The 22,547-nt window shown below is 40.3% G+C and overlaps 1 protein-coding gene and 1 long non-coding RNA gene across 2 annotated transcripts in view; one reads left to right on the top strand and one right to left on the bottom strand.

Moving 5' to 3' along the window:
* Nucleotides 1-1,340: 1,340 nt before the first annotated feature.
* The window catches only part of LOC117951446 (short transient receptor potential channel 7-like), a 49,947-nt gene continuing 28,740 nt past the window's right edge, over nucleotides 1,341-22,547 (bottom strand). Inside the window, exons 6-12 of the mRNA XM_034883134.1 lie at nucleotides 21,832-22,065; nucleotides 19,755-20,019; nucleotides 7,744-7,939; nucleotides 7,164-7,385; nucleotides 4,378-4,458; nucleotides 3,431-3,506; nucleotides 1,341-3,162 (exon numbers count right to left, since the gene is read on the bottom strand). Of these exons, the coding sequence (XP_034739025.1) occupies nucleotides 3,023-3,162; nucleotides 3,431-3,506; nucleotides 4,378-4,458; nucleotides 7,164-7,385; nucleotides 7,744-7,939; nucleotides 19,755-20,019; nucleotides 21,832-22,065 (1,214 nt within the window). The 3' untranslated portion in view covers nucleotides 1,341-3,022. The remainder of the gene's footprint in view (nucleotides 3,163-3,430; nucleotides 3,507-4,377; nucleotides 4,459-7,163; nucleotides 7,386-7,743; nucleotides 7,940-19,754; nucleotides 20,020-21,831; nucleotides 22,066-22,547) is intronic.
* Nucleotides 15,418-22,547, top strand: part of LOC117951473 — a 33,421-nt gene continuing 26,291 nt past the window's right edge. The window contains exon 1 of the long non-coding RNA XR_004658191.1: nucleotides 15,418-15,427. This is a non-coding gene — a long non-coding RNA (uncharacterized LOC117951473). The remainder of the gene's footprint in view (nucleotides 15,428-22,547) is intronic.

Genomic DNA, 22,547 nt, shown 5'->3' on the forward strand with positions numbered 1-22,547 from the left:
TATGACAATATATAGTACAATATTTTTCTTTAATCTGTATGTCTTGCGTACAAGTGAAAAATACAGTATTTCAGGTAATCATAAAACCTTCTCTGGTAGTTTTCTCATGACTAACCGGGTTCTGCTCTTTAACCCTCTGATACATACAGAACAAATAAAGACACAAGTCTCACTACGTACTTAAATAAAAACCTCTAAAAAACATTTGTGTATCTGAAACAAAATGTGGTCAGTATAGGTTTATTATCATATCATATCACTTAAAAACCCATTCATTTATTTTTTAAAGCCTTCTGATAAAGATTATCGCTGCGATTAACAGTGTTAATTGGGGGTTACCGCACCTGCTAGTGAACTTAGGCCTTTCCTGTTAGAGGCTTTTGAAACTACCTTACACATAGACTCATTTGTTATGGCAGTGACTCATCTTACAGTCTGGCAAGTTGAAGGTACAGTGGTTAATAATGTTAACATGAACAAGGTCTGATTTGTTTATTCCACCAAAACAAATAATGTCTAATGACAGCCCTAAATGTGTTAATATGTGCAGTATGGAGTATTGACATTTGATAGCATTCACACAATAAACAAAGAACAAAACCATGGTGTTGTTGTTTGGATGTTATCCAATTGGGTTAAAAGGGATGGAAGTGATTGTACGATATACTAGTTAACACTTTACTTGAAGGGATCTACATAAGAGGGACATGACACTGTCATGACACAGTCATGACACATGAACCCTAAACCTAAATTGTCTTGACAAAAAAACTGAATGACACTTACTAGAAAGAAGCATTATGTTTTTAACATTTATGACTGGTTTGTAATGTTTATGACACGTTCAGGACAGTATCATGTGAGTATCTGTTATGTCAAGTAAAGTGTAACTGTATATTCTAATTATTTGAATCCACAGCAAAATCCATTCAGTCTGTTAATTAAATAATTGATTAATAAATATGTAAAATACCCAAACTGTATGATGTTTTTATATAACAACATATATATGTGGAGTTATGTGAACATTGGATGTTGCTGTTTCCCAAAAGTGGTGGGGAAAAAATGTCAAGCCATCGAGTAAGAAACTGAATTTTTAAAATTACTGAAGCATTCTAACTAGAAAAATATTAATCTCCTACGAATTTGCTGGATCCTGAATGCCTTCTGGTTTAGGGATTAGACAGAGTATAAATACTGGGCTGAAGGTTACTGTTTTTGTTATCAAAATCCCCCAAAAAGCTGCTGTTCCTTGATGGACAGATACTACATCTGTGTAGTGTTTTTTTGTAGATACAGTTTTTCACTTCACAATAAAAAAAGAAATAAAAAGATTGCAATTGGGCAGCATTTGCACTTTATCAAACATTAATATTGCGATGACATTTCTCTATAACTAAAGTTAAAGCAACATTGCAACTATCACCCATGTGAGTCGAATGACTGGGGAAGTGTAACGCAGCCAGTTAGCTACAGTAGTGCAGCCATCTGTTAAATGAGTTTCCAAAAGAAGAACAAGAGCATAACATTACTCCACACAGCTTCTGCAGCACAATCCAAATAATTACATGTTCCAGAAATCTAAAATCCCATATCTCTGTATCTCCCACATTTTCTCACCTCACAAACATCTGGTTGCCTTAAAGCTATCAGAGTTTTTCTGCCTTCATGTGATTCTCATGAGCACTGACCTCCTGCACTTTACAGCTGTAAACACAACTCCTCTGGGTCATGTCACTCTTTGGTTAATATTTTAGAAAATAGTGCTGCAAAGGCACAATGAAAGGAGATAATCCACAAGAGTTTTCTAGGACATATCTATCATTGTTCTTGTCTTGAAGTTGTTCCAATATGCATGAGTCCTCAACTATAAACAAAGTGGGAGAGGCATCATGTGACATTTGTTTTTCCTGTCTGTATTTGCTAATGCATGCTTTCTGGAAGCATGTGATTACTCAGTGTATTGTATTTGAAATAATTCTGAGTGAGGTAAAACACATGCTGTTTGGAGTAATGTTATCAGCACTTTTTTTTGGAACTCTGGAAATCTGATTTCTACTAACAAAAGATCTCATGGCGACAGTTCACATGGAGCTGCAATACTAACTGTCTATACAACAAACTGTGTGTTATGGAGACATACAAAGGTCACTGACTGCATTTTTGGAGGGAGCTTTAGTGACTTTCAAATGAGTGCATATATCCTACACTGTTTCTCCGCTTTTTCCTGATCACAAGTTGTGCATTATGGATGGAAATGCTTTAATTAGATAGCCTGGTGTATAAAGGGGTGTACATAATCTCGACAGGCATCACTGTGCTTGCCCTGACAGAGTTAACAAAGAACACAGAAGCAAAGCCAGACTTTGTGGTGTGAATAACAGTGGCAGGTTTTTTTTCCCCAGATACCTTCTTTCTTACCCCCCCCCAATCCATCACCCTCCTGCCTTTCTCTGGGTTTCCCTTCTTCTCTTCCGAGTTGGTGATACACTAATGTCTCTTGGCGGTGAATATGGGGGCCCTTGTCGCTGTGCTCCCTCAGTCTTCTGCCCCGTGGTGCCTCTTCATATCACCTGGTTCTTGTGTTCACCATCCTCTATCTCCCACCCAGCCTACGAGCCTGCATCTTCCTCTCTTCTCTCACTCCCTGAAGACGTTGCCCTTAATAAGTATTCAACTGTCAACACAAAGACCCACCCTGTGAATGGACTTCACCTCTGACCCTTGCAGTCACAGCTATCTTCCTTATCCCTAATTGGTCCTTGCATATACCAAACACTTGCCTCTTGCTTTAAGTTAGCAAATTTTCCCTCTGTGCCCAGTTTGTTTCTCTCATGTGTTTTCCTCCACTTTCTCCCCTGTCTATCTCATAAACATCCCACTTTCCTTGTTTTTTTCCCCTTTCCCTATCACGGTCTTAAAAATACCTTCCCTGACCCGGCTCTCTGCCCCCACCTCCTCACTCTTTCACCTCTTCATCCCTCCTTTCTTCCCTCTCTATCTCTCCTTCTTGCAAGTCCTGTCAGTGTCTCATGGTGTTCTTGCCAAACTTGTCGCCAAGTTGTTGGATGAGCACAGCCAGCTCTCCAGCGGCGTCAGATTTCTCCTCCAGGAGCTCATAACGGAGGCTGGAAATGTCTTGCTTGATCTCCTTCAGCTCGCCTACGACATGGTCACACACAGACACAACAGTCAGGCCACATATGCAGGCCGCCACAAAACTGTGCTAAAGTTGACATGTGTGAGCATGTGCCGTCGCACAATACATACAATAGAATCATGTATATTTCATGGATTTTATACCTCTTACACAGACTAACTCATACCTCCTGTTGCTCACTCACAGTCTGTTACACTCATTGCACACATACAAGCCGTGAGCAAATAATGACACAATGAGAGTGTAACTCAATGAAGAGAGAATCTTTACCTTCATTGACTTCATCGCTCTCTCTGTCCACTTGAGCCTTGAGCACGTACCGCTTGATCAGGCGCTTCATGATTTTCTATGCGGAGGAGGGGAAAGGAGTAGATTAAATAGAAAGAAAGGTGATGAGGTGATGTGACAACGCATAACAGAAGAGAACAGCACTGTTTCTCAAAGACGTAGTGTGAAATGTCGAGTATTGATCTGTAGCCAACAGGGATGTCCTGGATCTACTGCCAAGGCTCAATCTCTGCATGCACTCTCGACACAAGTCTATACCTGTCAACACACATACCGGTACACACATGCAGTACGTGCTTGGCACGTGTGTGATCTTGTGTGTTTGTGTACTGGATGTTGAAATGAACAAACAAACACATAAACTGGGAGTGTTGAGACAAAAAGCGCAGTCGACCAGTGAAGGAAGCTAGATTTTCCTTGGGGAAAAAGTGAAGGGCAGACTCATCCCTCCTCAGCGTGATACTTTGAGCTCATTAACCGAGTGCCTGCTTTCGAGCTCTCTCCAACAGCTCATTAGAGGCATTTTCTTGCTCAGTTGCTTTCACTTACTTTTGCCATTCCTCCTCTGTCCTTCCATTCCCAATCACTTGTTCCAATTCTGTCTTCCTTTCAGCTGATGCCCTTTCAAATGATTTACTCGCTGTTGTCTCTAGCTCATCTCCCTACCTCCCTCACTATTCTTTACCTCTGTCTTTCATACCAGTCTTTCGTTACCTGTTCCACCCATCTCACTATCTCTCTCCATCTCTTCTCCTGTCATATCTTATCATCCTCTAGCCACCCCCACTTTTGTTGTGTTCTATGTTCTTCAGACTGAATGTGTGTCTCTCACATTTTGTATTTTTTTTTTTTCTCCCCTTTTGCTTGTTCTCTTTGGAGAGATTCGCTGGTTCTGCTTTGTCTCATTTTGCCTTCGCTCTCTGTCTTACCTGGTATCTGGTCGGGTGTTTTATAGATTTTTTGGGGATGAACTCTTCTCCTGGGCGCGGATAAGTCCTGAAGTGTTCATCCTGTTACAACAGTCAGATACAGACAACAGTCCAGTATTAATGTCACATTTCACGGTTGAGTGGTCTTCTATAATAGAAACATTTAAAAAGGGAAGGAGCAACACGAAACCACAATGAAAGGCAGGGCTTAGTATTCAAAGAGTATCGACCGCATCACTTGACCAAAATGAATCTCATATCAGCTCATTTCTAAATACCTTTCTGGTCCATGACCTTGCTTTTTAGCTTGTGTGTCATTTCAGCACTGCAGTGTCAAAACACACTGCAGTGGACACATGCAACTAGCTGCTACTCTATATCCACTGAAGCTGCAGTGGCATGGAGATATCTCAAAATAATACTCGGATGAATAATTTACAACATGCAAATTTTTTTCTAGAGAATAACCTGCTCACCCACCTTGGGATTTCAGGCTGTGTTTTTGTCCTGCACATTCTGATGCTCAGGTTGGTTTAGATGTGTTGTCAGCTAATACTGTTAGCAATGTGAGGTGCCGCACTTAGGTCAGAAACTGATGCTGCCCGCTCTTTTTCGGCCCCCACTTCATCAGCTAAGGTTTATATTACATTTGTCCGTAGTGACTAGTAGGGTGTTTGTGTCACATTGGTTAGATGGTGCTCAGCTAAGTGCACTAATGTTACCCGGGCTGGGAGTGCACTGGCTGGAGGCTCCACTTGTTTGACTGCTAAAGGTACGGGGCTAACGTGCTAAAACGGACAACAGTATCCCGTTGGTGGAGGTGGCACTGTTGACCTCGTAAACCTGATTAGCCACGTTAGCTAGCCACTCCCTCCTCTCCATCATCTCCACGGCTGTGTGTTCACCCACACAGCTCTTATCTTCATAGATGTATTAACTCTCACCTCATCTTTGACTAAACTGCTATCAGTGTGGACTGGAGCATGTGAAGGCCTCTTTCCGCATCGTGCAGGTGAGAGCTTCCAATCGACACTGTTTGTTTGCAAAAGGAACTCTGGGAGATGAGGTCCCAGAGGTGCACCTGTAATTACATTTTACCACCAAAGCTGCCACTAGAAACAACCTAACTCAGTCTTATGGACTACAACTTTAAAGATCGTCCAATTTCTCTTTTATGAATTAAATTATGAATATTCAACATATGCCTACTGTATATACGTATAAAATGATAAAAATAATGAATGTTGGGGCGGCCTATAGCTCACTGAGTAAGTGCGCTCGCCCCATGTTGGCTGAGTCCTGCAGCGGCCCGGGTTCAAATCCAGCCTGCTGCGTGTCATCCCCTGATCTCTCTCTCTCTCCCCCTTTCACATGACTATCCACTGTCTCTATCTAACAAAGGGAAAAAACCCTGAAAAAATAATCTTAAAAAAAAAATATTGAATGTGTCTGCACTAAATTAACAGATTAATTACTAAATTAATGTAAGTTATTACAGAAAAAAACATCTTTATTAGGCTACTACTTTAATTAGGCTCTTAACAAGAGTAGGTGTTATTTATAAACAGAGGAATCAAAGTAAAGACAGGCTAATTAATTAATTAATTTGTGTGATTTTATACTATATGTTTAATATTTTTCTTAATTTAGCAGGGAAACTCACCTTGTGCTCTCCGAAAGAAAAAAATGCCCAGTCAATTTTTATAACTTTGTACAACAGAGAATTCCTTCTACAGATACAAATTATATGACATTTAATAGAGAAGAAAATTGATGTTTTTATCTAATTACTGCTTTATTGAACTAGAAAACAAGAAGGCAAGTACTGTTTCAGCTTCATGTGAATGCAAGGAACACATCTATTATGCAGAGCTTCACCAAAGCCCAGCTGACAATGCTCAAATTTCTTTGTTGTGTATTTTGTGATCCAGTCCCCTTCAGTAACCTGCTCTGTTGGCTCGTGCTGCATTTGGCAAGCTATTAATTGTTCCAACTACTGTGAAAATATGAAAAGCATTCATTAAAGAGCCTGCGCATCAACAATTGCAAGCAAGCACACACATGCACACACGCACACATATTAAACACACCTTCTTTCTCTTTTCAAAAATGGTGGAAATCCCATGAGAAACATGGCCCAAAAGAACTTCCAATCAGAAAGACTACACTCTCTTCTTCAAATCTCACTTGACATTCTCAACAACGCACCGTGGTCAAGTTTGAGCTTATATATTGATCGTTTACTGCACTTGCTTGGCTCTGCTGTTAAACTGTCAAAGCGGCAGAGAATTTCAGGACCTCAAAGAGGCGGGGGGGTGTAACCCATCTTGTCCCCATCGGAAACCTGCCAAGGCATTTGAGCAGACGCAGGTAGATTAATAGCTTCGCTGAGGCACTGGGGTGAGCCATTTGAGCTGAGGACCCAGACAGGAAACAGCCTGCAGACAAGGCCAGCGCTAAGACAGATTCTGTGTGAAATGGCCTGCCTATGCGATTTTCTGCACGCAATACTTGCTTTTCATTAGAGTGATTTTGTTTAGATGTCCAATCCTTGATAGGGAGTTAGGGAGGGTTTTAACCGACCTACTCTTTACTTAAGGAAATTTGTACATGAGTACTTTTACTTTAGGTAAATGTATTTCTCTACCGTAACGGTTGTTTTACTTAAGTACAATATTCTTGTACTCTTTTCACCTCTGCCTGTTACAAGGTACAGGGCTACAGGGTAGTATGTAAAATAACAAATTACTACTTTGTTTGTGCATGCAATTGGTCATGACACTAACCTTTGCCTGTGAGTTGAGCATGCCCAGCTCTAGCTCATTGTTATGGCGACGGCTGTTGGCCTTGCAGAGGTGTATCAGGCAGGACTTGATGCGGAGGACCAGGTAGTAGAAGGACTTTGGGCTGGGAACCAGGTTGAAGGGGGCGGGCAGGGTGCGGCCCTCGTCAAAGTAGGAGAGCCACAACTTGGCTCGGGCAAACTTCCACTCCACGTCGGCATCCTCCTGCAGAGACAGACAGAGAGTAGGTGAAATAAGCAGGGCTGGTGAAGACTTACAAAAATCCATCAGATTGGAAAAACCTTGGACAAAAACACTACTTACGTGCTTATTTACTTTTATTAATTCTTCTAGTTCTATTTGGTCTATTTATTTTTTTGTGACAACTTCACAGTGAGACTGATCCTTCTGCTTAGTATTCTCTGTTTTCACTTGTTGCCATTGTATTGATTTTTTTAAGGCTTATGGTATTTTCAACTCACTCTGTTATACTCCTGCAGGCTCAAAGGTAATCAAACAACAATCTGTATTGACTTGTTGACAATATCACACCCTTTCTATTTTGACCGTCTTATTTGTGTACCTCTATCTCCTGGTACGAGCTGTTGATCATAGCAATGAGCATGTTGAGAAGCACAACCACCATCGTGACATTATAGACTCCGTACAGCACGTAGCCGATGTTCTCTATGAACTTATGGTCGTACTTCAGCACCACTGAGATCACTTCAGACAGGCCAAAGATCGACCAGAAAAGAGTTTTAAAACTTTCCTCCACCCTGCAAGGAACGAGAGAGAAGATGAGACAGTAAGATAGGTACATGACAGTGAAAACACACAAGCCCACTGTGTTAGCAGCTAATTGTTCTGGCACGCACGCACGCATACACACACACACACACACACACGCGCGCGCAAACACAACCACACAAAAAATGCACTCTAATGTTGTGTGGTTTGTGAGGTGGCACTGATGAAATAACTGATGAGTCATGTCGAGATTATCCCATTTATCTCTCTCACACACACAAATACACACATATACAGCTTCAATTACACACATGCACTGCACATACTTGTACATGTACATATAAACACAATTGGCTTCTGCAAAACCGAAAAAAAGCAAGATATTACTCAACTTTAGCATTTGAGAGATCATTTAGTTTTTAGAAGTCAGTTCATTAAGCCTGTAGCATGTCCTGAGTTAACCTGTACAAAAAACACTGAAACATGCAGTTAATGCGGCAGTAATAACGGCTTGTTTTTCCCTTTGTAACTTAAAATCAAATGTGTGTGTAGCCTTTGTGGGGGGTGTCAAGGCTGTATCTAAACATGTAAATTAAGAAACATTTCAAACCAGAGTTCATTGAACTCCTTCAAAAGACATGTTTTCATGGTTGTCAAATTCCCTATTTTCAATCTAATTTGAGTTTTATTGTGAATACAATTTCTAAGACTGTTCATTGTAGAGACACCAGCCTGCAGTTCTTGTGCTTGAATTTCGTAAAGTTGTTCCTTTCCTCCTGACAATTAGAACTGCAATTTTTTTTTGCTTTTTCCTGAGGCCCACTGTCAAATCTCAGCTCAGCCTGAAGGCTCACACTGACCCAAGATAAAACATAAAGCTGCAAGACTTGTCAACATTGACTTCCAGGTATACATCTGTCGTTAAATATTGCATGAGTGGCAAGCATGGGCTTGAGATGACATAGGAGGGGCTCAGTAGGGAGGAAGAACCCGCTGCCTTGTTTGAGGTGGAAGACGGCTGTAGGTAGAGAAGATCTATAAGCTCCTGGCTTCTCCCAACTTAACTTATTTCAAAGAGACACAATTTCATTGCCAATCAGACGGCTAGGTAAAAACACAACCGTGCATGCATCTAGAGACAGAGACAAAACACACACAGGCACAGCTTCTCCCCTCACACTCACACACACGCACGCACACACACACACACACACACACACAATAACTAACCAGTAAAACTAGATATCTGTATGTTCTCTCTCTCTAAAAGCCAATTTATGTTTCTGCGTTAAATCAGCGCTGTGGGTGTGTTACAGATGATATATACCCTACGCCGGAGCTTACACCATAGCCTGCCGTGAACCTCTCATTTTTAAAAAGATCAACACGCACACCAAGGCACAAATAAATAAATTGAAGCCACTTATGTATAAATAAATCAGACTTAACTCAGCTGTAAAACATCTACAAGTATGATGGCCTTTATCCAACACATTTCCTTGAAAATCACATTGCTTTCTAGGAAAACTACAAACATCATAAACCCATTAAGTGCTTCCACCAGGTAGAGTTTAATGACATGATTATTGGTCACTACATACTAACACATATTTATAGTTTTTAACCTCTGACACCCCTGAAATATTTTTTTTCTAATAAACTTTAAACATGCTTTCATATGGAAAAGACATCAAATTTATTTCTCCATGTTAAATTGTATTCACATTGTATATCTGCTTAACGGCTAACATGACAGATGATATTACGCCTAGGATCACTGCCAACCTGCACGTTGATCATTTGGACATGTAAGGTTATGCACACAGCTTTGTACTACAGCATGTGCTGAACATTGAACATACAAAAACACTCTTGCTATGATTAATCTATGAGTCCATATTACAAAACCACAGAAGAGCATCATAGACTTAAAGGCTTTCAAAAACATACGTTTTCAGTCACTGCACCAAAGGATCCTACATGAACATGAAGTTGTCGGACAAACTTAGAAAACTTTTATGAGGATCAGGATATGAGTTCATTTTCCAAAACAGGAATTGGTCACATACATAATGTGTTCAATCAATTATTGTCAAAAAAGTACAATTGAAAACAAGTACAGGGAAAATGCCAATAAGTGCACAATGGCATTGGTTTATTTAACAGCTCCAACATACGTGTTTTAAACTGAGACTAATAGGTACATTAAGTTTCTGACCAGAGAAACATGCAGCGACAACATATAACCATAGAAAGGATTTTTCTTTAGAACCCGAATGACATTTGAACTACTTTGAGAAATAAGCATCTCTGTCAACATGGATGCATATTACACTACTACTATTATAAGTTCAAACACATTACAGTGACCTTGCACACTGGAGGCATGTGTAAACACGTTCACAAGCATTAATACTGTAGAAGTTCTTCTTTGTGTTGCTACAATAGACTGCCTAGACACCAGACAGACCACTGCTGTGAGACGAGCAGTGACCAAAGGCTTATATCGACAATACCGTCTTCTCACTCACTAATCATATCATATGCGTTCACCAGTCTATCGTGCAATCAGGAGAGCTGAGGAAAGTGGTTTTGGTGGCCTTGCCTTTAAAACCTGTTATTTTGAGTCTTTTCTCTTTAAAAAATGTCTGGTCATATATCTGGAGCCTCTCTTATAAGTTACAAATGATTTACTGGGGCTTTGAAATATGAAACAAAATAAAAAGAGGGCAATTATCTGGGTTCTATTACAATATTTCCCAATTATCTTTTAAATCAAATTATTCTGTCTTCCAGATATCCTTCCTACCCGTGTGAAATGCTCACTCCATTTACATTTTGATGTTACCAAAAAAAATTGAGTGTAGATGATAATGAAGGGCTTTGTTCCAGGCGCGCGCACACACACACACACACACACGCGCACACACACACACTTAAACTTACACACTCAAACCGTAGTTGGCAATTTATACACGCTGTTCATCTGTTCGCGTGGGTGGATTGGTAGTTTAATACAAAGTTCCAAAAATGTGTATGACATTTATGTGTTGGCAGCGTTACTGAGAGTCCATACAGCACCATCCCCCATGTGATAATGTACTCTACATGCATTCCACTTCTTCACTTCTATCCACAATATAGATAGAATATGGAGAAAAGTAAAGAGTTTATTCAAAAACAAAAAATAAAAATAAATGAATTAAATATGCAAGCAGCATTGGACGGGCCCCTTTTAATAACTTTTATTTTCTAAGGTCTTAAGATGGCACAGACCAAATTTGAAGTTGATCGGATGAAATCTCTAAGAGGAGTTTGTTAAAGTACGACATGTGGAAATGGCCAAAATCACACTAATTTTGAACATTCAAAACAAAATGGTAGACTTCCTGTTGGGTTTAGGGTATGGCTTCAATGAGCTTTTTTGTACGTCATGTTTAATACGTAGCAATGTTTAATTTTGTAGGGAGCGCTAGCGAACCATTTTTGTCTGCCTATTCCTGAAACTCGTAAAATACCTACATTTTCACCAGACCTGATTCAACTGCCAATTTTGGTGAGTTCTTCAGTATGTTTTCAGTATGTTTCCTCCGGCATCATTTGCTGGAGAAATAATAATAAATTCTTCAGTTTCAATAGGGCCTTTGCCGCTGTCACTGCTCAGGCAGTAATGAATAAACCAACAAAACCAACATTATTTATTGTTGCAAATGAACCCTTTAAGTATATACATTAGTAGAGGTTCTTCTTCCCTCCTCGATAATGTTAATGCAGGAGCAGCTGGTGCTGCTGTGCACCATCATCTAAATTTTGCCCACCTTGTTTTCTGCTTATTTGATTCACTGAAATGTGCGGGAGATGCCTCTCTGGGAGGAAGTGCAATAATGAAAAATGTAAAATGTATCCTCGGAGATAAACGTTGATAAATTTGAATTTTATATTTTGCTAATGTCAGCTCAGGTACTGGTCATCTGTGTATTATGCAATAACTTGTAACTGAGATATATGGGACGCTTGATGCTCTGGATAATGGGAGACTTTCTAACAACGTAAGAATGAGATTATTTCATTTCAAACTGTGTGTGTGTGTGTGTGTGTGTGTGTGTGTGTGTGTGTGTCTGTGTGTGTGTGTGTGTTTGTGTTTTAACATCATTGTACAACAGGCAGTAAATCAGCAGGGACAGTGGGCATCTGGAGACAGAGATGGACAGTGTTATTTTCTGTTATTAAGAGTGACAGCTCCCAATGGGATGCATGTAGCACAATGGCTTTACATGCACACAAACCCACACACACAAACACACACAAACACACACACACACACACACACACACACACACACAGGGGACTGGTGAGTCACCTCAGAGCAGTCCAAACCCAATCACCAACAGGGCTAAATCACCCTCTTCCCCCCAGAGACATGCTCTATGGCTCTCTTGCTTTTCACTTTAAGTTTGTCTCTATCGCTGTCTTAGCTCCTCTCTCTCTCACTATCTTCTCTGCCTCTGGTTCATTATCTCGCTCACTCATTCTCTCATTATATTCCCATTGCACTTGCTTTTATATCATTCTAACCATCACCCTTCCTCCCTCCTCTCAGGCCCTTTCCATATTCCAACAGCTTTAAGCTATTTCTGATTCATTCACTCATTCTATTTGTACGATTTATACTTTTCTTTTCTTCCCATTATTTTTCCACTCACATATATTTCTCCTCTTTGCTTAATCTACAGCAAGATTCTCACAACGGCTGAGTGTAAATGTAGACTTTGTGAACAACCCAGCATTCTGCTTATTCTCTCTCCTTCTGCCCTTTAGTCATTAGCAAGATATTAATTTTCTCCTTCTCGAGCTCCTCTCCTCTCCAATTAGCTGGTTTACAGTCGTTTGTGGGCTGTAAGGGGAGTATTATGCTCTGTGGGGGAGGATGGAAAGTTGCTGGTCCGTTTTTTGATTGTTTTCAAATTTTGTTTAGTTTATTTTGGTTTATAATGCTGATTTTCTGTAATCTAAAAATGGTCCAATAAAGGGACTTTGAAAACCAAACCTCTCTTCCCTCTCCTCTCCGTGTGTGTGTGTGATACAGAATGAAATCTGATGTCTCATGGGTATGTCTGTTTATGAGTGTGTGTATATTTGTGTGACAGGCAGCAGGATACAAAATGAGGCTCTTTTGTTTTGCATCTTCAGGCAAATTGTGAGAGAAATATTATTAAGTGGGGAATATAACACCACAAGACGAGCATTCAAGAGTCTTTTGATATTAAAACAAGAACAACGTCAACTTTGTTTTTTAAATCGGCCGGCTCCCTCACTCCCTATCTCTCTGTTAGTCTGTGTTGTCCCTTGATTAGCAATAGTCCAGTCATAGCTTAGTTACCATAACTAGTCAAGGATTTCTATACATGCTGAAGCAGTGTGCATGGGGCTACAATAAGGTTTCCCCAAAACAGGTAGTCTTTATTAGCATTTCCAAAACCAAGAACACATGGATATAGGGAAGTTCACAATACAGCAACCCCAGCCAAGCCCATTAACCGTAATATTATAGGACAAACGTTATATTTACCAAATTCAATTCAAAGTCCACAAAGCCTCTTCCACTAAAACGTTAAAACAGACACAATGTTTGAAAATACTACTTTGTCTTGCTCAGAGTATGTAAGCTAAGTAACCACGTCAATTTAAAAACAAATAGTCTGATCTTACATTTTTCCTTATTGTGGTTATAGTACTGGGACTTCAATCACAAATACTTTAACTTTATTATCATGTATTATATGGATCCCATACTTTTTGTCTTGGACATGCAGATTTAGCCTCAGTGATATAGCACATCATGAGGTATGTAGCCCTTTTTATGGGGCTTTAACTGGTAACATTGAAGAATTAAGGGAATGGTTTTTAACCAACTCATTGAGCTAACGTTAACTTTATTAGCTCGCTAGCTACAGCTGATCAAATCTGCTGGTGAAAGTTCTCATTTTACCTGACAAAGTTGAGGGCAACAGACAAGAAATTAGAAGCCTGTTTTTTCTCCCGGACTTCTATGAAATATCAACGTAGCTATAGTTAGTTAATTCTTCATGTGATGGCCTAATAGACAGAACAGAAGCGTTTCCATGAACATACTGTATGTAGGATGATCTCCCCGCTCTTCAGCCTCTTAGCTCAACTAAAGGAATGGATTTCAACACAAAGACTGCATCTTACATCTCACCAAGAGGGGGAACTGAATGTTGCACTTCATTTGTCATTATAATGGAAGACTATATTGAAATGTTCTGAACATAGGCAAAAACTCAAAAGCTACTGGTCGGGCATAGACATTTAAGAGCCCATGTTGGTCACACCACACGCACGTATTCTTTTCTCTTTTCTCTCGGTCGGTCTCGCCTTAATTGGGATTTGTACCTCCACTCCTCATTTTGACATTCAGATGTGCTTGACTGGTAAAGGCTGAACACGACACCTCTGCCCCGCCTTCAGAGGTAATACATTATCTCTTTCATTTGCTTTGTCTCCACCATCTCACTCACTCTCTTTGCCACCTTTTATCCTTCTTTTAGTCTCCCTTACCCAGATCCCAGTCACGTCACCACGTTCTAACTCTAGACTCAACAACTCACAAAAGAGTTTTTTCTTGTTTCTCTCAGTCTTCATTTCAAACCTCATATTGCAGCCTACATCTTAATCTCTGCTTTTTAATACACCATCATTATCCACTCCGCTCTTCTCTTTTTTCTGTTTGCATCCCTGCCCTTTCTCTCTCTCTCTCTCTCTCTCCCTCTCTGTCTCATGTCTCTTTGTCAGTTACATTGGATTACATGGCTTTGTCTTTGGCTTTAATCTCATATGCCTCCTGTCTTGTTTTTGTCTTTCAATTTAATTCAAAGATGTGCATGTTTCAGTGATAGGAAAAGAAGGTCCATGTTGCCAAATAAACTCAATCACTTAAACCAGCATAACGTAATACAGAACATAATGGTACATAAAAAGGAGTTAAGTGAAAAGTAATGAAAACTGTTTGGAAAAAAACAGCTGACAAAATATGTATATTGTGTAGGAGTTCTTTTCGGAATTGATCCCACCTTTTCAAATGGTTACTGGTTACATCTGTGCTTCTGTCTGTTGCTCAGTCTGCCTGACCTTCTCTCATCCTCTCTCATTCCTTTTCCCTTGTTCTTCCTTTGTCTGTTCATCCTGGCTGGTCTCCCACATTTGGCCTGAAAAACAGCCGAGCCAAAAACACCTTCCCCTGCATATACATCTCTTTATCCCTCATTCCCTTCCTTTTCCCAGTCCTCCTCCTCCCGATGGACTTTATCTCGCTACTTTGTGGCAGTGCTGTGAGCTGCCCCTATGTGTGCTGTATCTATTCCATATTATCTCCACTGTTTCACTTAAGCATCAGTATGAAGTCCTTGACACCCCGCAGTATCTTTCCTTTCACTCAGCCAAAATATAGGCATGGCTTCCACCTACGACTGTCCTGTCCTCTCCCACTTGGTCTGTCTGTCTGTGCAGTGTTAATATGCATGTTGACTAGAACATAGACGGGTCCACTGCTCCACCACTGCTGTCCAAATAGAAATCTTTATAATTGTATGGGTGAATTGATCTGTACGTAAATGTGTGAATGTCCACCTAAGCATCTGTTATAACAGATGCAAAAACAAACATTGAGAGAGAGGATGTGTAAATGTGCATGCCCCTTGTGTGTGTTTTTCTGCTAAATGTATTTGTTCATTAATGGGTGGGCACTCAACAAAGTGCATTTGCAAGTGTTTAAGCTTTTGTAAGTGAGTCTGTGCGTGAGGGAGTGAGTGATATCCTCTGCATCACTCCTCCACCATAACCCACCCTCCTTTTCTCACATCCCACACTCTGTTGCCCAGCCCAAGTGGCCCCTCCTGGGATATTATTACTACCTACACCTGTCTCCCTCCTTATCTTCCTTCCCTCTTCTGCTCTTCATCAGACATGCCCAGTTAGACAGCTAAAGTCAAACACACGCACACGCACACGCACACGCACACACACACACACACACACACACACACACACACACACACACACACACACACACACACACAAGCACATGTTCTCTACTCTGTGACAGAGAAAAGAAATGGATAGGTTGTTCTTCACAATTTGTGCACAACATAGACAAGTCTTTTATCAACAGTCCTACCAACCATACTGCAGTCACACCTTGAATTGAGTGGAACAGAAAAATAAACATGCACTGACACCAGAGAGACACACACTGCAAATTCTATAAGACACTTCAGTCAAATCAAGAGACAAAAACGTTGATTAGACAACAACACAAAAATAAATCAATTAAATAGTGTCTCTCTGAACAGCTCAGTCCAGGCTATGGCTCTCAACCATTATACAGACAGGTTAAGATTTAGAGCCGGACTGACCCCTGGTGGCAAGATTGATAACAACAACAGAAGGGTCTGTCACGGGAAACCCATCTGGATGCAGCTTGCATTGCCAGAGTAGGCAATTGAGAAACTGTGAGAGGATCACTAGTTTGGCTCATTTAGTGGCAGGGACATTTTCTGGCCGAAATGCAGTCAAAGGTTGTTAAGAAAGACCACAAATAGTTTCTATCTTTATCACAGCTGTGTTAATGCTGATTTTTTAAATCAGCCTTGATGTTGATCTCAAGAGCAGAGAGAGGAAGTGATAAGGTGACAAAGCTAGATCATACATTCATGATGGAAAGGCCTTTCTTTTGGTGATGATAAGGCACTTCTATCTCCAGGGCCCGGGGTCTTTTCTGTCTTAATTATGTCTGACTCTCTGGATCTGACCACAATCCTCCCAACTCTCCATTTTAACTCCATTAGTCTCTGTTTCTATCTGTCTATCTGCTTTTCTGGAAGTTAACTCCGTCTCATTTCACTGCTCTGTCTGTCTGCTCATCACGCTGCCAGGATCTTTGGCTCCATGTGGGCAGCCAAGCAGAACTCACAGCCTCTAAGACCCCTGTGCTGTGACTGATCAGAGGAGCTACTGTATATGCACAGCACAGAGGTGCAGGGTAGACAGCATGGGAAAGTAGACTCCTCACACTACAAGTCCAATCACAAACCGTTTATGATCAGTGACTCCATCTAAGGTGAATGTTCAGCAGGTCCTACACTTGGAAATTGCTCCCAGGCTTCACGTACAGGTGATAGAAATGGGATTGATGAGTATAATGGCAGTAAAACATCTGGTATATATGATATAATATGTATATATAACAACAACAGTCTGTAATAACAATAGAGTGTAAATTGGAAGTCCCGCATAGGGGATCAATAAAGAGTGGAAATTATTAATATATTTAAGATAATTTTTGGGGGCTTTTCCCTTTATTGACACTGGATAGACATGAAAGGGGGAGAGAGATGGGAGACAACACGCAGCAAAGGGCTGTGGATTGAATTTGAACCCAGACCACTCCAGGACTCGGTCAACATGGGGCTTATGCTCTTACTGGGTGAGCTAGAGGCCACCTCCATCTGGTATATTTAAATGAACAGTTGAGGTTGCACAAACATAACATAGCGTGGTATTATGTGTTATTGCACCAGGTATTTGATCCAGGTGTATAACCAGATAAGAAAAACAGGCTGACAGATTTTTCCATCTTATTACCGTGGTGGAATGTAAAGGGCTACCAGATTTTCATCAGATTTTGAGAGACTCTAGTCTCGCTCATTCTGCTCGTCATTCCCGGGTTAGCACAAATCAGATTGGTCCTTAGAGTCCAACTGCCGGCAGTGCCCGCCTTCCGACTGAGCATTTCAGGTTGGCCAAAATGAAAGCTGCCGGCCCCTCCAACACAGAACACATCAAACAGACTCAAGTCAACAACCACGCCAGACTGTCCGACGGACAATTATCGGGTTAGTGTGTCAGGGCCATTGGATCATGGATAAAGAACTGGACTAAAATATCTAAAAAGGTAGGTCTAAGTACTAAGCAGCAAACTGTGATGCAAAAAACTACTGTGTGGTTTACTGGGAGTACTCCAAACCACCAACATCAGAAAAGCCAACAGCACAAGGATTAAATTTATGAGGAGACAGATGTTGACACCTGGAAGCAATTGAATCATGGTTGGAAAGCCTATTGATACAAAGTTATCTATGGGCAAGAATTCAAGTCATACTATGTGTTCATTACTGACATAAAAAACCTGTAAGGTGAATAATGCAAAAGACAGAAACATCTTGCTCCACTAAATGTACTGCTTGGTTTTGAACATGTCTATTGCTCTACCCTGGTGGGATGATGACTCTTTGCCAAACTTCCAAAAAGTCCGAGCTACATGTAACTTATTTAGGCCAAGCTTTCTTGCAACTAGGAAATGTGAACCTTAGAATACTAGAAAAAAAATGCAATTACATAGACTTTTCCACTCTGGTTAGAAATCTTCATTGGATTTAAAATCTATTGGATTTAGCATAAATGGTGAACTGTCATCTGTTTAAATCTATACATTCCTCTGAGAAGAGGAATAATGATATGCGACAGAGAGAGCAACCTCAGAGAGTGCTCATTTTGAAGTGAATGATGATAAACAGGCTTGCTGAGAGATTCTATCATCAGCCCAAGATGGATTACTTTCCTATATACTGTATATCAGACAATGAAAGATCCACCGTCACTCTGTTTGCAGCTGATGTGAAAGAATGAGCACGCAGACACAGCATAGATAAGCTAAAATGAAGGAAGGAGGCAGAAGGATCGGTATTCAGATTGATGGGATGTGGGACTTTTTGCCGACTGTTGGCCGATTTGATTGTTTTACAAGCAGATTGATATATGACACAACAACTTGTAAGTTAAAATGAGGAAGTAAAAGTCATAGAATAACGAATGAATTTCTTGTTGCTAATGTGGATGTGAAAGTGAATGAACATATTCAAGGCACTGTACTATTGGTTTTATAGTACGGCAGCCTTTAAGTGCAAAATGACTCCTCAGTTAAAATGTGTAATTGACCATATTTAAAATGGATGAACCTGATAATTGAGTTAAATGCAGCACTTTAGTGCATTCAGCGTACTGAGGGTTGCCATCACCCATTTTTGGTTGGATAATATTCAATTATCAAATACAACAATAGTCTGTTCACTTGATTTGTCTAACTTAGACTGCTGAAGCCAGAACAAGGACTCTGGATTTAGTTCCCCCTCTTTTACAGTGTAATTGTGCTCGGAAAAGATTGCTTTGTGCCCAGTAAGAGAAGGATAATGTACACGTCGCATACTCATAAATATGAACTTATCTTTAAAGGGATCATTGTTCAGTGAAGTCTGCATACTAGCTGAACTGTGGTTACACACAGATGGCTAACATTTGTCACTTGGTAATATGGGTTTGATCATGTCACTGTCAACCTCCTTCTTGGCTTTAAATCTGGCTTTAGATTAGAAATGGTCGATAAAACCCATTGACTGTAGGCTGGCACTTTATTCAACGATGAGAAAGTTCTCGTGTCTCAGTAAAACTTACCAAACAGTGGGACAGGCATCAAAAATGTTTGAGACACTGTCCAAAAGATCCTCACTTCTTCTACGTTACAGAAAAGACAACATGGTGCCGGGGAAAACCCCTATTTCCAGATACTTTGGACATGAAATTTTTTGTTGTTGATAAGATTGAATTAAGTTACACGATATAATGATGTAGCCACAAGCCATACACATGTCTCCAAATGTATGAAGTACACATGTACATACGTTGAGTTATAAATCAGGTCACCTGTTCCTATTTTTCCAATAATAAATAAAACAACCACAGTAGGGCTATCATGCAACATGCATAACTCACGTAGTAAAGGCAGGGTTGTACTTGGCTCCCAGGTAGTACGAGTACAAGTTGAACATGCCAATCATGAAGGCCACAAACACCATGATAAAGATGACCATGAACTTGAAGATATCTTTGACTGTGCGTCCCAGAGAGATTTGCAGTGGGCCAAAGCTCTCGTTGGCTGGAAGGATGTACGCGATGCGCGAGAAGCTCAGCACCACAGCGATGGCGTACAGGCCTTCTGAGATGATCTGGGGGTCTGAGGGGCGCCATTTGTTCCTGGCTGAAGGAGAAGAAAGAAAAAGAGAAGTGGCTCAGTAAACTGTTAATGTATCATCTGAATGTGCTGCAGCAGAAACCAGAGGTTGATTGTCTAATTTCGAGGGAACTGGTTATTTTCCAATTTGGACAATACAATAGGTCCCCAGTTTAGATTTTACACAGCTCACACTGAATAAAACCAGATGCATCAGGCATGCTCCAACATTAATGTTGAAGTACATGTATAAACAATCATAATCATCAACAGCTGCATTTGTAGTTTTAGAATTTAAATATTTCTTCCGATATAAGACTGAACCAATTGCTCTGAAGGTGTTTTACTATCACACTATTTCTTACTGTGCCATAAAAGGCTATTGTAAAAATCTTGTATTCCTCTGGCTTGAGGAACTGAGCCATCAGCTGCACATAACTGTTTTCTCATTTTCTTTTCCTGGTTATGTACAGAACAGACTTTTGGTTAGAGTGGGACCTAAATGTTTAAGAGAGATTCCTAAAAAGTATAATCTTGGCTATCAAACATGCGTTTTGATGGAGGAGAAGGTTCAGTGAGAAGATAGATCCAGTAAGGACGTCCTGAGGAGGAAAGGCACTTAGTATGAGATTGTGGAAAGCGATGGGAAGGAAGAAAGGGATAATGTGTCCAAGGAGACGTAAGGACAAAGAGAGAGAGAGGCAGCAGGGAGGGGCAGTAAAAGAGGCACAGTCAGACATGTTGACGGAGAGGATAATTGAGCTAGATAGAAAAATGAGAAACCAAAGAGAATTAAAGACTGCAAACAGAGAAAAAAAACATCACATTACACTAATTTGCTGTTAAACTAAGACTGTCTAGGAAAATGAGTATATATATATCACACACAGTGTATGCACTTTTCAGTGCATACATGGAGACGTATTGAGAACAGCTTAAGGGGATAATCAGTGACACTCCAGTAAAGACATTGTCATCTATTTTCTGATTTGTCATGACACAGTCAGACCACCAGATGACAGCACTGATGAAAGTTTCCTTAGTTTGCCACTAAATAGTGTACAGTCCAGCAGCCAGCAGTAGGTTTTAATATGTTGAAGAGAAGTTTGAGTTCTGGAAGTGAACTAAAAGTTTATATTTTCTGTGATTTTCTGTCTTCTGAGATATCTGTGTTCCCAATTTAATATTCAAAAAGGTTTCTAATTGAGGCAGAGAGAGTAGGGAAGGTAAGTGTTAATGATTGTCTGAGGTGGTTTTCTTTAATCTTTTTAAGCTTCACATACATTGCAATTTTTTTGTTTTTAATTTACAAAATAACTGTGTTTCTCATCTGTGGAGTTTACGCCTACCGGTGTAGCTCCTTTGTATCTCTGCTCTTACTTGTTGCATATGAACATCTTGAGGTAAGTATGCAACAATGACATATTTATCTAAATGACAAATACGCTCTCATCTTCCAGTGTCACAGCTCAGCTTTTTAGTTATTCATGACATTTTTAGGCAAATACTCATCTGATAAACCATATCAGGGACTAATGTAGCACAACATTGATTCGAGCATGAAAGCATTTACATTTCATCATGTGCTGTGAAATTGTATAATAGATACAAAGTTAAGTGGTTTGACATTTTGTGGAACAGAAACAATACTTGTCAGATTAAACATACACAAAACAAACAACACATAACTGTCTAGTTATCACAAATAGTGGCAATCACAATAGCTAATAAAAGAGCGCCACATACTGGAACTCTGACTCCGAGTAATCTCTGTAAACACCAGAGAAATCTCCTTGTCTCTTCTAAACCGTTCATCATATTTTTGGAGAAAATGCTTACCGAAAGTGAAGTAGGCGACTTCGTCAGGTAGTGAAGCATTGCTAAGGTCTTCATCTGGTACGTGCATGTCCACATACTGCTGGGCTTTGGACGCCTTGAGGAACGCCATGAAGCGTGCTGTGTAGGACGCCACAAAGATGGACAACATGCCAAAGTCCAGAACGTTCCACAGGTGCATGATGTACTCTCTGGGCCCATCACTCCAGATCTCCTTACATTCCAACCAAATCATACCTAAAGATGGAGGACAGACAAACAAACACGTGAACAAACGGTGGAAAGATGGGAAATACACACACACACACACACACACACACACACACATTCACTCAATCTGAATCATTCAAATCACTTGTCTTTTGTCTCATTGTCTATTTGGAGCCAAAACAAGGAGAACATTGCTTACTGAAAAAGGCCCTTGACAATTACTGGACCTTCAAAGCATGCTGCTGGAATTATAATTACCCTGCTCTACCACTCACTGCACACACACAGACACACAGACACACAGACACACCACAAGCACCATTACACAGAAACAAATAAAAACAGAACCATGTGTGCACCAACATACCACATCCATAATGTTATTAAATGTGTGTGTGTGTGTGTGTGTGTGTGCATAGATGAAAGGAAGAACATCAGCAGATGGGAAGCAGCTGAGGTCTGACGGATATTGCCATGGGCTTTTTGTCTGTTGAGCTTGTCTTTGTCTT

Source organism: Etheostoma cragini, chromosome 10 (genome assembly GCF_013103735.1).
Source record: "Etheostoma cragini isolate CJK2018 chromosome 10, CSU_Ecrag_1.0, whole genome shotgun sequence".
NCBI classification, from domain to species: domain Eukaryota; kingdom Metazoa; phylum Chordata; class Actinopteri; order Perciformes; family Percidae; genus Etheostoma; species Etheostoma cragini.